Raw genomic sequence first — 13,959 nt, 5'->3', positions numbered from 1 at the left:
GAGAAGGGGCGGCGGAGAAGGGTGCCATTAAATCCAATCAAGATAGTTTCCAAATCCCCTTACTCTGCCTTCCAAACCTGGCAACACACTCCCAGGCGTGTCTCTGGCAAGAAACTGTCATGGCTTCCCGCAGAGAAGGGCGGTGACGAGTTGGAAAATAAGAGCATTGGGGAGTTTGCAGAGCACTTCAGTCAGAGCTCCCATTCCACTTCCCATGGAAGAAGTCCCATTGGGAAGAAACCATCAGTGCCTGGCATGTGGACAGAGGTTCAGTCGGAAGGAAAGTCTCAACTCCCATCAGAGAATTCACACACTTCCGTGGCAGGAGTGCAGGGGAGGAAGCAGATCGGTGCTCGGAATGTGGGTTTTCCTGGGATCCCACTTGATAAAGAGGGGGAGAGGGACCACCGGGCGAGAGAAGGGGGAGCTGGGTGCGCTCGGCTTGCCACGGGTTAAAGGAACTGAGCTGCATTCCTAGAGGGAAGGAGAGATGGAAAGGGGGAGCCGGGTCCTCCAGAGCCAGAGCCCCTCCCTCGCTGGCTGCCCGGTCCTTCCTGCAAGGCTTTTGTCTCCTCTGCAAGCGCAGCCTGGGGGGCTCCTTCTGCAAGGGGGGGGGCAGCTGTCTCTCTGCCCCTTCTGGGCTCGGGTGAGTCTCTTCTCTCTTCTTGCAAAGAGTGCAATGGGGAGAAGGGGGGACCCAGGGATGAAGGGGGAGGATACAGGGGGGGCTGCAGAGCTCCTGCCTGGGGAGACCCCCAAGTCACACCCAAGGTTCCTGCCACCCTCCTCTTTGCAGAGACCGAGTTGGGGGCGAGGTCACAGGCTTGCAACTCGAGTCTTTGGATCCTTGCGCGGCTTTCCTCTGTGGCGACAATCAGGCCGAGGTTGTAGCCGGACGGAAATAATTTTACGTAAAATATAAGCAAAAAATATAAAGGAAAACCTGACCTATAAAATAAGTGAATAAGGTCTGTGGGAAGATGGAGGGCAGAGAAAAGGAAGCGCTTCTTGGTGCAGTGCAGAGTCCAGCCTGCGGAACTCCCTGCCACTTTAGGCAAGGCTGGGACCAGGGCAGGGAGGAGGCGGAGGGGCTCTGTTAGGCTTCCTGCAGGAGGGCTCAGCTCTTGTCTCCCCAGAGATGCTTCTGAATCCCAGTTGCTGGAAGGAGCGCAGGGGGAGAGAGGGGCTCTGGCGCCCCAGTCCGGCTGGGGGGCTTCCCATTCAGGCCCCAGGGGGAACAGGAGGGGGGAGTCCAGAGAGGCCCAATGGCCTGATCCTGCAGGGCTCCTTAGTTGTCCTGGAAGTAAAGCTTTCCCCAACACAACCCATGCATCAGACCTGGGTGTTTTCCGGACTCCAGGGTGACGCTCGTGTCCCCATTCAGACATGCAACCACTTCGATGTCCAGAGGAGACTGAAGAGAAAGCCCTGCTGTGATGGACAGCTGAGCCCGGGCCGAGTCTGGAGCTGCAGTCCCTCAGAAACGCCACCAGGGGGCTGGAACTTCTCTCTCTGATTGGCTAGCCAGACAGACAGACAGACAGAAAGGGGGCGGAGCCAGCCCTTTTGGCGGGAAGATGAGAGGCGCCTTTTCTGAGGGAGTTTTGAGGCCGGAGCTGAGAGGGGAGGAAGGGAGGAGGAGGAGGAGAGGCTGAGTGAGGGAGAAGTGGCTCCGGCCTGAGGAGAATCTCGGGGGCCAGAAGAAGGAGAGAGGAAGGGGGGCTGAGTCTGGCGCACGAAATAAAACGCCTCAGGAGGGACATTGCTGAGAGAGAGGGAGGCTGAGGGAAAGTTGGCTCCTTACCTCTCTTGCCCTGACCTAGCCACTGTGATCCACGCGACAGTCACCTCCAGACTGGATTATTGTAACTCGCTCTACGTGGGGCTGCCCTGGAGACTGACCCAGAAACTCCAGCGGGTGCAGAATGCCGCGGCGAGACTCCTTATGGGGTCTTCGCTGCGAGATCACATTCACCCGGTGCTATACCAGCTGCACTGGCTCCCGGTGGAGTACAGGATCAGGTTTAAGGTGCTGGTTTTGACTTTTAAAGTCCTATGAGGCCTAGGACCCTCGTAGCTACGGGACCGCCTCTCCTGGTATGCCCCACAGAGAAACTTAAGGTCTGCAAATAAAAACATCCTGAAGGTCCCGGGCCACAGAGAGGTTAGGCTGGCCTCAACTAGAGCCAGGGCTTTTTCGGCTGCGGCTCCAATCTGGTGGAACACTCTGTCACAAGAGACCAGGGCCCTGCGGGACTTGACATCTTTCCACAGGGCCTGCAAGACAGAACTGTTCCACCAGGCCTTTGGCCAGGGCACAGCCTGACTCCCTCCCTCAGCAATCTTCGCGGAGCTCTGGCCCAATGGTTGCCAGTGGCTTGAATTAATTAATTTTATAATGAATGATTTTAAAGTGTTGTTTGTACTGTTTTATTGTTGTTAGCCGCCCTGAGCCCGGCTTCGGCTGGGGAGGGCGGGATATAAATAAAATTTATTATTATTATTATTATTATTATTATTATTATTATTAGGCTGTGAAGGAACCTGGTCTGGTCAAAAGGATTGAACTGCCACACCTCCATAACTAAGGAAAGGAACGAGAGAGAAGTAACAGAAACCGAAATGAGCATTTTCCCACCCAGTCTAGAAACAGGAACATCCATTTACCTGAAGTGTAACAGCTCATTTTAGCAACTGAAGTTTAAGGAAAGCTGCATATGCTGCTGTGTTTAAGGCTGTGACATTCCCATATTTAGTTTAATAAGCTAACTTCTATCTGAATCAATGCATCTCCCGACCCAATTTTGTTTCATAAACCTCTTTTTTGTAAATAAATCTTTGTTCCGCTTCTGCCTAAGACTTAAGTTTTCCCTCACGAAGACACCCCCCCCCCCACAAGATAGCTTGTGGTAAATTGTAGGAATTTATGGAACTGGTGTACCATGAGGTGGGTCCACTATATTTAATTGGTGTTACTTGGGGGGTGAGTCCACCACATTTTAATTGGGGGCTGGCAGTGGCGTCTGCTACACCTGCTGAGAGGTACGGGAGGTCTCACCATCCAAGGCAGGAAAGGTCCCTGTGGAAAGAGGAAAGGACTCCCTCAGAAAGAGGCGGACTCTCCTGCCTTGGAGGTTTTTAAACAGAACTTGGATGGCCACCTGTGAAATGTGCTAGAGTTGTGATTTCTGCATTGCAGGGAGTTGGGCTACATGATCCTTGGGGTCCGATCCAACTCCACAATGCTCCGTTTCTACTGAAAGGAAACAAACCTGTGGTGTGGGGAGGGGTGAAATAGGCCGCCCTCCAATTGCTGAGAGTGCTTGGGAGACCCTCTCCCACCAGCCGCTTCTGCCCAAAATAGCATCTTGAGCAAACTACACGTCCCAGGATTCTTTGGAGGAAGCCGTGGCTCTTTAAAGTGGACTGATCCTGCTTTGAAGATGCTCGCTCCCCTTTCTTGAGGGTCCATACGAATGTTGAAGCTTAATTTTCCACCCCCAGACTTGAGGCTTTACGTTACTGTTCTTCTGGTTGTTAGTCTTATTGCTCTTACTGCTGCTGCCCGTTTATGGAATGTTCTCCCCAAGGAGATTCGCCTGGCGCCTTCATTGCAGATCTTTAGGCAACAGGGGAAACCTTTTCCAACAGGCATTTGGCTGATCAACATTATATGGCGTTTAAATGTGTCAGTGGAAAGGGTGGTGGTTATTGGTTTGCTTTGCTTTTGCTTGGCCTTTATTATGTATTTTGCATTTTCATTCTGTATTTTTATGTTGTGAACTGCCCTATGGCCTTCGGATGAAGGGCGGTAAACAAAAACAAAAAATATGATGATGATGATGATGATAATAATAATACATATATTACTCAGGGCGGGTTACAACCATTTTAACCATTAGAACTAATGACAGTCACAAGAATAGGGTGGGTCCTGAAAACAAGTTTTGAATGGTGCCTCTGTGGAGAGGGAATTCCCCAACCAGAATGCCCCCTCTTGAGCCATTTTTCACCCAAAACATGGAGGGTGGTGAAACTAGCAAGGGGGCTCCCTCCCCCAACATTAACCTGAGAACCCAGGAGGGCCTGTAGGGAAGGAAGCGATTCTCCAGATATTTGAAGGCCTAAGAAAGGAACTGATCAACAAGGCAGCTGTTTTGAAATAGGAATTAAAAGTGTTCTCAAGAGTTGTGGGGATTTGATGGGGAGGGGTAGACCCATGGATGCCACCTGGATCTCCTTGGAGAAAAAAGCAGGATAGAAATGCCATTAAGAAATTTAATTCTCCTGACGGTTGTTTAAATTTTACAACAGAATAATGTATTTGCTTTGTAGGATTTGCCACCATCTCTCGTTTGGATGGGCAGAACTTGACAGGACCAAGCGATTCCTTCTGATCTTTTGGAGACTTTCTGAGAGCACAGATGGATGAGCAAGACTCAGCTGGTCCTGAAGCAGGAAGACGCCAGGCCATGGAAACGGGGAGCAGTAGGGGATTCTGGGAAAGCTCCATGCAGAAGATCCTGGGAGAGGAGGACCCCCTTCGCTCAGAGGTGCAGAGCCGGCAGTTCAGGCAGTTCTGCTCCCAGGAGACCAAAGGACCCCGTGAGGTTTGCAGCCAACTCTACCGCTTTGACCGTCAATGGCTGAAGCCAGAAAGACACACAAAAGCTGAGATGCTGGACCTGGTGATCTTGGAGCAGTTCCTGGCTGTCCTTCCTCTGGAGATGGAGAGCTGGGTGAGGGAATGCAGAGCGGAGACCAGTTCCCAGGCAGTGGCCTTGGCTGAAGGTTTCCTCCTGAGTCAGGCAGAGGAGAGGAAGCAGGTGGAGAAGAAGCAGGTGAGAGAGGCTTTCTTCTGGATGCTTCCAAGGGGCTCCAAACAGGAGGAAGAAGATCCTTTTTTTGGAAAGCATCCAAGGAATAAGATCGGATACCCCTAAAGTTTTTGCCTCTGCAAAATTCTCTGAAATCTTTGTTTCTCTTTCAGGGAAAGGATCTGTTTGCAGAAATGGCAGAGGAGATTCCATTGGTCCCCAGGAAGTGGCCGCTGGGTAAGGAAGGAGTTTTGATTCTGTTTGCTACATTCTGTGGATTTTGAATCTACCCTGTGGATTCTTTCCAACTTTTAGTGGAAGGCACTTGGGGCCCAGAGAAGGGGAGATGTATTTTTTACACAACTAGAATATGAAATAGGTTGGGACACTGAAGTGGACTCAGCTGGCGAGACATTCATAGAACCCTAAAATTGTAGAGTTGGAAGAGTGACCCCAAGGGACATCTAGTCCAACCATCTGCAATGCCATCGTTCTCAACTAAAGTATCCACAACCAATTAAAACCCTTTGTTGAAAACCTCCGAGAAAGAAGAGTCCACCACCTTCCAAGCGATAAATGAGTTTTTTCTCGGTTTTTTCACATTCTGTGGATTTTGAAACTAATCTGCGGGTTCTTTTCATCTTTTCCAGAAAGATATCTGAGGCCAAGACCCCAGAGGAGGGGACATGTATTCTTGCACAACTAAAATATGAATTGGATAGAAACGCTAAAATGCACTCAGCAGGGAAGACTTTTCTAAGGCCCACCTGCAGTTAGAGATGCACTGTTTCACCTCTGAGAGAAACATCATGCACTCCTGGCTTCCCACTTACCTTTGTCTCTTGCAGGTGACAGAAGGATGCCACTAAGACCTTCTCATCCTTCTTTCCATGGTGGCAAAGTGCAAGTAGCGGCTGTGGAGCCAGATCAGGTAGGGGGAACGAGCCTTGTGGGCAAAGAGGCTGAGAGGTGGGGCAGCCAGGGTGCCTCTGGACCCAAACGAATCTCTCTCCTCCTCTTTGCTTCTGTCACAACTGCCCTTAAAAAGTCCGAAAATGCCATTTGAGGTTTATCTGCTGAAACTAATGAACGGACAACTCGCTTTAACTTTCCTTCTGAATGTTGCTAATTTATCAGTTGTTGCAGTTTTATTTGTCTATTTTTTGTGAAATACTAAAATACACTTCTCACCAGTTTACAGACCGTAAAGAACAGGAACCAGGATTAACCCTTACCAGCCCCATCTCTTGGAAAATAGGGCTTTCCCCACCCTCTCCTCCTTGTGCCCCTATGTACCCCTTGAAGTTGGCCTTAGGGCATTGGGAGGGTCCCCGCCCCCAACAATGCACACAATAAAATACACAATAAAACAATTCCATTAAGATATTGAAAGGAGAATCTATTCTTAAAATATGTGGGAAAACAATCCCATGAAAACAACAGAGCAATTAACAGGCAGGAAACAAAAGAGCAATGTGAAGTAGATGATCTTTATGCTGTCTAAGTGGAGGAACTTTTCCTTTTCCCTTTAGGGTTCATTGTGCTTTGAAGATGTAGCTGTTCATTTCACGGAAGAGGAGTGGGCGTTGCTGGATCCTGACCAGAGAACTCTGCATAAGGAAGTCATGGGGGAGAATCGTGGGATCCTAGACTCTCTTGGTAAGGCTCCCTGTTGGATCATAATTTCTGTTTTGAAATTCTCTATGTGATGAACCTCCAGTATTTTGATGTTCAAGAGCGCTACCTACCACATCTGGGATTCTAACACCCCTACAGCACACCTTGAATGGAAGGCTATCAAGTGTTTTGTCTGTGAATACGCTTCCTCCAATTCTGCCTTTTTAAGCTTGCGTCAGGCTGGTCTGAACTGGCCAGGCCCTTTAAATGTAGCCTTCAGCGTGGTTAGGGAAACTGAAGTAGCTTCTGTCAGGTATTTTTATTTCATAGAATCATAGAATTGTAAGTTTGCTTCTGTCCGTTTTTGGTTGACTAAACAGATGACAGACATTGGAGATGGAGTGGATTCTATGATTGGGCCAAACAAAGTTTGCCCCCCAAAACAGCCAGACTTTTCAAATCTCAGCTTCCCATAAATATGTCTGTGAATCTAATTCTCTACCTGTATCACCGCTGTGTCCAACCAGTCCATGGCAAACCACCTACAGTGCAGCAATCCCAATTAAACCATCCATGACAGGTGGTCATCCTACCTCTGCTTGAAAACTACCCATGAAGGAGAGTCTACCACTTCCCGCTGGAGACGTTCTACAGTCGAAAAGCTCTTACTGTCAGAAAGTTCTTCTTAATGTTTAGTTGGAATCTCCTTTCTTGAATTCATTGGCTTGGATTCTACTCTCTGGAGCAGGAGAAAACAAGCTTGCTTCATCTTTCATATGACAACCCTTTAGATACTTGAAGATGGCTGTCATATCTTCTTTCAGTTTTCTCTTTTTCAGGCCAACATACCTAATCCCCTCAACTGTTCCTCACAAGGCTTGGTTTCCAGACTGATCACACACGTTCCAGCTTGTCAACATCCTTCTTAAATTGTGGTGCCAAGAACTGGTGTGGTCTGACCAAGGCAGAATAGAGTGGGTCCGTTCCTTCCCTTGATCTGGACACTTGATGCAGCCTAGAATAGCATTAGCAGTTTTTGCTACTGCATCACACTTATGCCACGTGGTAAGCTTGTGGTCTGCTAAGAGCCCTAGCACCTTTTCACATGTACCACTTGCAAGCCAGGTATTCCCCATCTTGTTTCTGCAGATGTTATTCCTGCCTAACCAAAGGCACAAATATAAGTTGGCAGACAAAAAAGGCACTGAACCCTGTAGTTAGGCCTCACTTCTAACTCTCTTTGGTTCTCCCTCTACCACAAGTGTTGATTAGCATTGTTCTGTAATTTGGGATTCTACCTCTTCCTGAGGATCTAATCTGTTTCTATCTTTGTTGCAGGTGGTGATAATTTGGAGATTAAGAACAAAGGGGACAACGACAAAATCAAGAAAGTGGAAATGCCACATACATATTTGGAGGTGGCTGAGAGCTCCCATTCCACTTCCCATAAAAGAACCCCAGTGGGGAAGAAACCATATCAGTGCTTGGAATGTGCAAAGAGTTTCAGTCAGAAGGCCAAGCTCACTTCCCATCAAAGAATTCACACAGGGGAGAAGCCCTATCAGTGCTTGGAATGTGGACAGAGGTTCAGCCGGAAGGATAGTCTCACTTCCCATCGAAGAATTCATACAGGGGAAGAACCGTATCAGTGCTTGGAATGTGGAAAGAGCTTCAGTCAGAGAGCCCATCTCACCGCCCATCAAAGAATTCATACAGGGGAGAAACCATATCAGTGTCTGGAATGTGGAAAGAGCTTCACCTGGAAGGTAAATCTCACCGCCCATCAAATAATTCATACAGGGGAGAAACCATATCAGTGCTCAGAATGTGGAAAAAGCTTCAGTGGGAGGACCAATTTTGTTGCTCATCAAAGAATTCATACAGGAGAGAAACCATATCAGTGCTTGGAATGTGGAAAGAGCTTCATCTGGAAGAAAAATTTCACTTACCATCAGAGAATTCATACAGGAGAGAAACCATATCAGTGCTCTGAATGTGGAAAGAGCTTCAGTGTGGGGGCCAATCTCATAGCCCATCAAAGAATTCATACAGGAGAGAAACCATATCAGTGCTTAGAATGTGGAAAGAGGTTCAGTGCAAGGACTAATCTCATGGCCCATCAAAGAATTCATACGGGAGAGAACCCATATCAGTGCTTGGAATGTGGAAAGAAGTTCAGTCGGAAGGAAAGTCTCACTTCCCATCAAATAATTCATACAGGGAAGAAACCATATCAATGCTCTGAATGTGGAAAGAGCTTCACTCAGAAGAAAAGTTTCACTTCCCATCAAAGAATTCACACAGGGGAGAAAGTAAATCAGTGCTTGGAATGTGGAAAGAGCTTCACTGAGAAGCAAAGTCTCACCTTACACTTAAGAATTCATATTGGTGAGAAACCATATCAATGCTTAGAATGTGGAAAGAGGTTCACTCAGAAGGGAAGTCTCACATTACATCAAAGAATTCATACAGGGGAGAAACCATATAAATGCTTGGAATGTGGAAAGAGTTTCACTCAGAAGGGAGGTCTCACTTCCCATCAAAGAATTCATACAGGGGAGAAACCTTATCAGTGCTTGGAATGTGGAGAGGGCTTCACTTACAAGGAAAGTCTTACTTCCCATCAAAGAATTCACACAGGGAAGAAACCATATCAGTGTTTGGAATGTGGAAAGAGCTTCAGTCAAATCTCCTCTCTCAATTCCCATCAAAGAATTCATACGGGGAAGAAACCATATCAGTGCTTTGAATGTGGAAAGAACTTCAATACGAGGGGCCACCTCAGTTCCCATCAGAGAATTCATACAGGGGAGAAACCGCATCAATGCTTGGAATGTGGAAAGAGCTTTACTTGGAAGAGTAATCTCACTTCCCATCAAAGAATTCATACAGGGTAGAAACCATATCTGTGCATCAAATGTGGAAAGAAATTCAGCGGTAGCTGTCATCTCACTTCCCATCAGACGATTCATACAGGGAAGAAACCGTATCAGTGCTTCGAAAGTGGAAAGAAATTACCTGGAAGAAAAGTTTCACTTCCTATCAAAGAATTCATATAGAAAGCTTCGATGGAGAAAACAGGGTTTCAAATTGAATGAAAAGTTAAAATACTTGGGTATTACTATGACAAAGAGATTCATCAAAGTTTTTATGTCAAGGGAAAAAACCACGAGTCAAAATGAAAATATTGCAAGATGAGAATGAAAGGGGAGGATTGGGTTTAGCTGATATGAAATTGGCCTTTGCAGCCCGTTGTTTAGTGTGGATGAAGAAGAGAGTGACATTGAGAAATAAGAGACTTCTGGAATTAGAGGGTCATGATTTAAAAGCATGGATATTTGTGGTATGATAAGGTCAAAGTTAATGTGGATTTCAAAAACTATTGAGACATACAATATTGAGAATTTGCAATACAGTGGTGCCTCGCAAGCCGAAATTAATTCGTTCTGCGAGTTTTTCCGTTCTACGAGTTTTTTCGTCTTGCGAAGCACCATTGTGTATTGACGGTTTCCCATAGGAATGCATTGGCGGTTTAAAAAAAAAGGCGCAAGACGTTTCGTCTTGCGAAGCAAGCCCATAGGGAAATCCGTCTTGCGAAGCAACTCAGAAAACGAAAAACTCTTTCGTCTTCCGAGGCATTCGTCTTGCGAGGTACCACTGTAGATATAAACCTAAGTTATACGTGAAGATACCTTTATGGATTTCAGTGCAAGAAGCGTTCATAGAAAAGAGGCAATAGTCAAAGAGAAATGGTTAACTTATCAAGAGTTGAATAACTCCACTCTAATGAGTCAAGGAGACTGTAAAATTAAAACAAGGGAACAACAAACAAGGGAAGTTTATAGATTCTAGTGGTTTTCTTATTACAACTAACAAAGATTTAAGTTGGATAAAAAGACTTTGGGTACAGAAAAAAGACAGGTTTTGAAATATAGTTGTGTACAGACAAATATGTTATTGTGAAAACATTTGTTGTTGTTGAGTCGTTTAGTCGTGTCCGACTCTTTGTGACCCCCTGGACCAGAGCACGCCAGGCCCTCCTGCCTTCCACTGCCTCCTGCAGTTTGGTCAAACTCATGCTGGTAGCTTCGAGAACACTGTCCCACCATCTGGTCCTCTGTCGTCCCCTTCTCCTTGCGCCCTCCATCTTTCCCAACATCAGGGTCTTTTCCAGGGAGTCTTCTCTTCTCATGAGGCGGTCTTGGAGCCTCAGCTTCAGGATCTGTCCTTCCAGTGAGCACTCAGGGCTGATTTCCTTCAGAATGGATAGGTTTGATCTTCTTGCAGTCCATGGGACTCTCAAGAGTCTTCTCCAGCACCATAAGCATTTATTGAAATTTGAAATGCAAGAAGAACAAATTAAAGAATATATTTGAAATAAATAAATAAATGTCCAGTAGCACCTTAGAGGCCAACTAAGTTTGTTCTGGGTCTTAAGCTTTCGTGTGCATGCACACTTCTTCAGATACACTGAAACAGAAGTCACCAGACCCTTATATATAGTGGGAGGGTGGGGTTTTTCTCAGAAGGGTAGTAGGAGATGGGTGATTGACTCAATGGGTATGGTAAACCGGTTGGACTGTTAACGACTGCAATTAGTCTTACAGCAGAAGAATTTCAGAAATAGACCTGGAAGAGAAGTTGCTGAATTACCACTTATTACTAAACTGAAGGGACGTTGGTGGTGCTGTGGGTTAAACCACTGAGCCTAGGGCTTGCCGGTCAGTAGGTCGGCGGTTCGAAAGCACATCAAAGTGCAAGTAGATAAATAGGTACCGCTCTGGCGGGAATGTAAACGGCGTTTCCGTGCGCTGCTCTGGTTTGCCAGAAGCGGCTTAAGTCATGCTGGCCACATGACCCAGAAGCTGTACGCCGGCTCCCTCAGCCAGTAAAGTGAGATGAGCACTGCAACACCAGAGTCGTCCGTGACTGGACCTAATGGTCAGGGGTCCCTTTACCCTTTACCTTTTACTAAACCGAAAACTATGGAGAGACCTGGTTTGAATAGAGATATTGGATTCTTCTCTCATTATGCATGCTAAAGCTACTTTTGGTCATCTGCATACTATCCCTTGCTTTTTCCTGTAGGACTAATTTCAGTTTACAATACCCATTGAGTCAATCACCCATCTCCTACTACCCTTCTGAGAAATACCCCACCCTCCCACTATATATAAGGGTCTGGTGACTTCTGTTTCTGTGTATCTGAAGAAGTGTGCATGCACATGAAAGCTCATACCCAGAACAAACTTAGTCGGTCTCTAAGGTGCTACTGGACAATTTTTTTATTTATTTCGACTGCGTCAGACCAACACGGCTGCCTACCTGAATCTTAAAGAATACATGATTACATTTGTGGGGGAAATTAAGTTATATACAGAGGGAACAGTGGGAACATATGTGGACCAAAGAATTACAATATACATTGTGTTATGATTTAAAAGAGAATGTGTACAAAATGATGTATCCTTGGCACTTAACTCCTTTGAGGTTATATAAAATGTATAAAAATGTTCCAAATACTTGTTGCAGGTGTAAAGAACATGAAAGGACATTTCATCATGCTTGATGGACATGTATAAAAAGCTTTAAAATGATTCAGAGAATTTTGAAGATATTTTCAACTGAAACCAGAATTGTTCCTGTTGGAAATTAGGGATATACAATTAGGAAAAGACTATGGAAATTTATTTCACTATACGATTACAGCTGTGAGACTTATATGTAAAAAGATGGGAAGACTCATTACCTACAATGGAGGAATGGTTGTTAAAATTACTGGATTTAGCTGAGATGTCAAAGTTGACACTCATGATACTTTGGTTTGAGGAGTCACCCTTCTTGTAACTTGAAGCCATGTTTGGGTCCTAGCCTCCAGAGCAGAAGAAAACAAGTTTACATGGGACAACCCTTGAGATATTTGAAGGTGGCTCTCCTATCTCCTCTGTCTCCTCTTTCCCAGGCTAAACATACCCAGATCCTTCAACCGTTCCTCATCAGGCTTGGTTTCCAGCCCCTTGATCATCTTGGTCACCCTCCTCTGGATACATTCCAGCTTGTTAATATTCTTCTTAAATTGTGGAGCCCAGAACTGGAGACAGTACTTCAGGTGTGGTCCGACAAAGGCAAAATAGAAAGAACTTACTTCCTTTAATCTGGAAATTCTATTTCTGTTGATGCAGCCTAGGATAGCATCACACCGTTGACTCATATTAAGCTTGTGGTCTACCAAGATCCTTTTCCCATGTACTACTGACAAGCCAGGTGCTCTTCATCTAATATTTGTGCATCTTTTATTTGGTTATTCATGCCTTATGAATGCCAGGAAACCCCTGACATGCCTTTCATTTGTCCTTTTTGAAATTCATCTTGTAAGTTTTGACCCAGTTCTCCAATCTGTTAAGGTCAACTTGAATCCTGATTCTGTTTTCTGTTGCTTTAGCTGCCCTCCCACTTTGGTATCATCTGCACATTGGATGAGCATCAATTTCTTCATGCAAGTCATTTATAAAGACATTGAACAACAACAAGCCCATGAGATCTCACCCAGTAGCTTCTTCAGCTTTTTCTAATTGGTTTTTCTAATTTTCTGCCTTAAAGTCCAGAGTGCATGTCCGACTACACTCAACTTTCCCTTGCCTCTATATTATGAAACCCAGAAGGACACGACCACTTCCTCCCGCATTTCCTGGCACTTCCACTTTATCAATCAGTTGGTGTGGACCACGTCCAAGATAGATGGTCTCCTTGATGCTTCTTCCCCCTTCTGAGAAATGGCCAGTGAGCAACTGGAGAATTTTTGGACCGTACATTCTTAGCAGAGTTGGGAGTCCCAACAGATATGGTGGTAGCCAAAGTGACCCATGACTCTCTCCTGTTTGAACCTCTAGTAGTCTGCTCTAGGAAGGCATCACCCAAGTCTTCAGTCTGGCTTGGAGATCCCTGTGCTGAACCCGTGAAATGTTCCGGAAGGGGCTGCAAGCACCATCTTGGTGGTCAAGATAACCCTAAAATATTTGGTAATTGTGAGAATGAGCTCATACGTTTTCTTGCTTGTATACATGCTAATTGGCTTGCTGTGATGCTGTCTTTATGCATAGGCCTTGGGGTGCTGGGCTCTCAGCCCGGAGAGGGGAAATCATTTGGACAGCTGCCACCTGTGGCCTCACCAGCCAGGTGTGCCAGGAGGTTCTGGGCAGACTGACCTATGCTGCTTAGTGCATAGAGTGTGCATAAACATTTGATTGAGAGCAGACAAGTTATGGCGACCTCTCGCTGATGTGTCCGTTCTGCATCTGTAATGGCAGTGAGATCTAGCAGGCTGATTTACTGTAAGCTTACCCTCCAAATAAAGCACTAGAACTGAACACTCTGGTGTTTTTGACATCCTCCTTTGGCATACCTGCACCAAACCACTCCCATGAGCCCACCTTTGGGCCAGTGGATAAGGATACACCCACAGTAAGGCCACTGTTGTTTCCCTCTCCTACAATTTTTACCCAGATACCGTCAGTCTGCCTTCCAT

At 46.0% G+C, this 13,959-nt stretch overlaps 1 protein-coding gene across 2 annotated transcripts; it reads left to right on the top strand.

Moving 5' to 3' along the window:
• The first annotated feature begins 430 nt into the window (after positions 1–430).
• LOC310662910 (uncharacterized protein) lies at positions 431–9,744 on the top strand. Of its 2 annotated transcripts, XM_083410273.1 has the most exons (7): positions 1,569–1,791; positions 2,541–3,478; positions 4,336–4,841; positions 4,991–5,054; positions 5,666–5,748; positions 6,350–6,476; positions 7,773–9,744. In XM_083410273.1, exons 3-7 carry the CDS (start codon positions 4,425–4,427, stop codon positions 9,329–9,331), a joined length of 2,250 nt encoding a protein of 749 aa, XP_083266399.1. In that variant the 5' UTR covers positions 1,569–1,791; positions 2,541–3,478; positions 4,336–4,424; the 3' UTR covers positions 9,332–9,744. The 2 variants fall into 2 exon arrangements, with proteins under 2 accessions (XP_083266398.1, XP_083266399.1); XM_083410272.1 differs by lacking the exons at positions 1,569–1,791; positions 2,541–3,478 and adding an exon at positions 431–646.
• The last annotated feature ends 4,215 nt before the right edge of the window (positions 9,745–13,959 follow it).

The sequence above is a fragment of the Podarcis tiliguerta genome (genome assembly GCF_965153285.1).
Source record: "Podarcis tiliguerta genome assembly, chromosome: 13".
Classification (NCBI taxonomy): Eukaryota; Metazoa; Chordata; class Lepidosauria; order Squamata; family Lacertidae; genus Podarcis; species Podarcis tiliguerta.
Note: the sequence above shows the minus strand (reverse complement) of the source record. Positions and strands in the feature narration are given on the sequence as shown.

What these genes read in the sequence shown, in the direction of transcription:
- LOC310662910 (XM_083410272.1), top strand. Translation starts at nt 4,425, where the DNA reads ATGGATGAGCAAGACTCAGCTGGTCCTGAAGCAGGAAGACGCCAGGCC. An exon ending in AGCAGGTGGAGAAGAAGCAG is followed by an intron (nt 4,842 to 4,990) that starts GTGAGAGAGGCT and finishes TTTCTCTTTCAG; the next exon opens with GGAAAGGATCTGTTTGCAGA. An exon ending in CGGCTGTGGAGCCAGATCAG is followed by an intron (nt 5,749 to 6,349) that starts GTAGGGGGAACG and finishes TTTTCCCTTTAG; the next exon opens with GGTTCATTGTGCTTTGAAGA.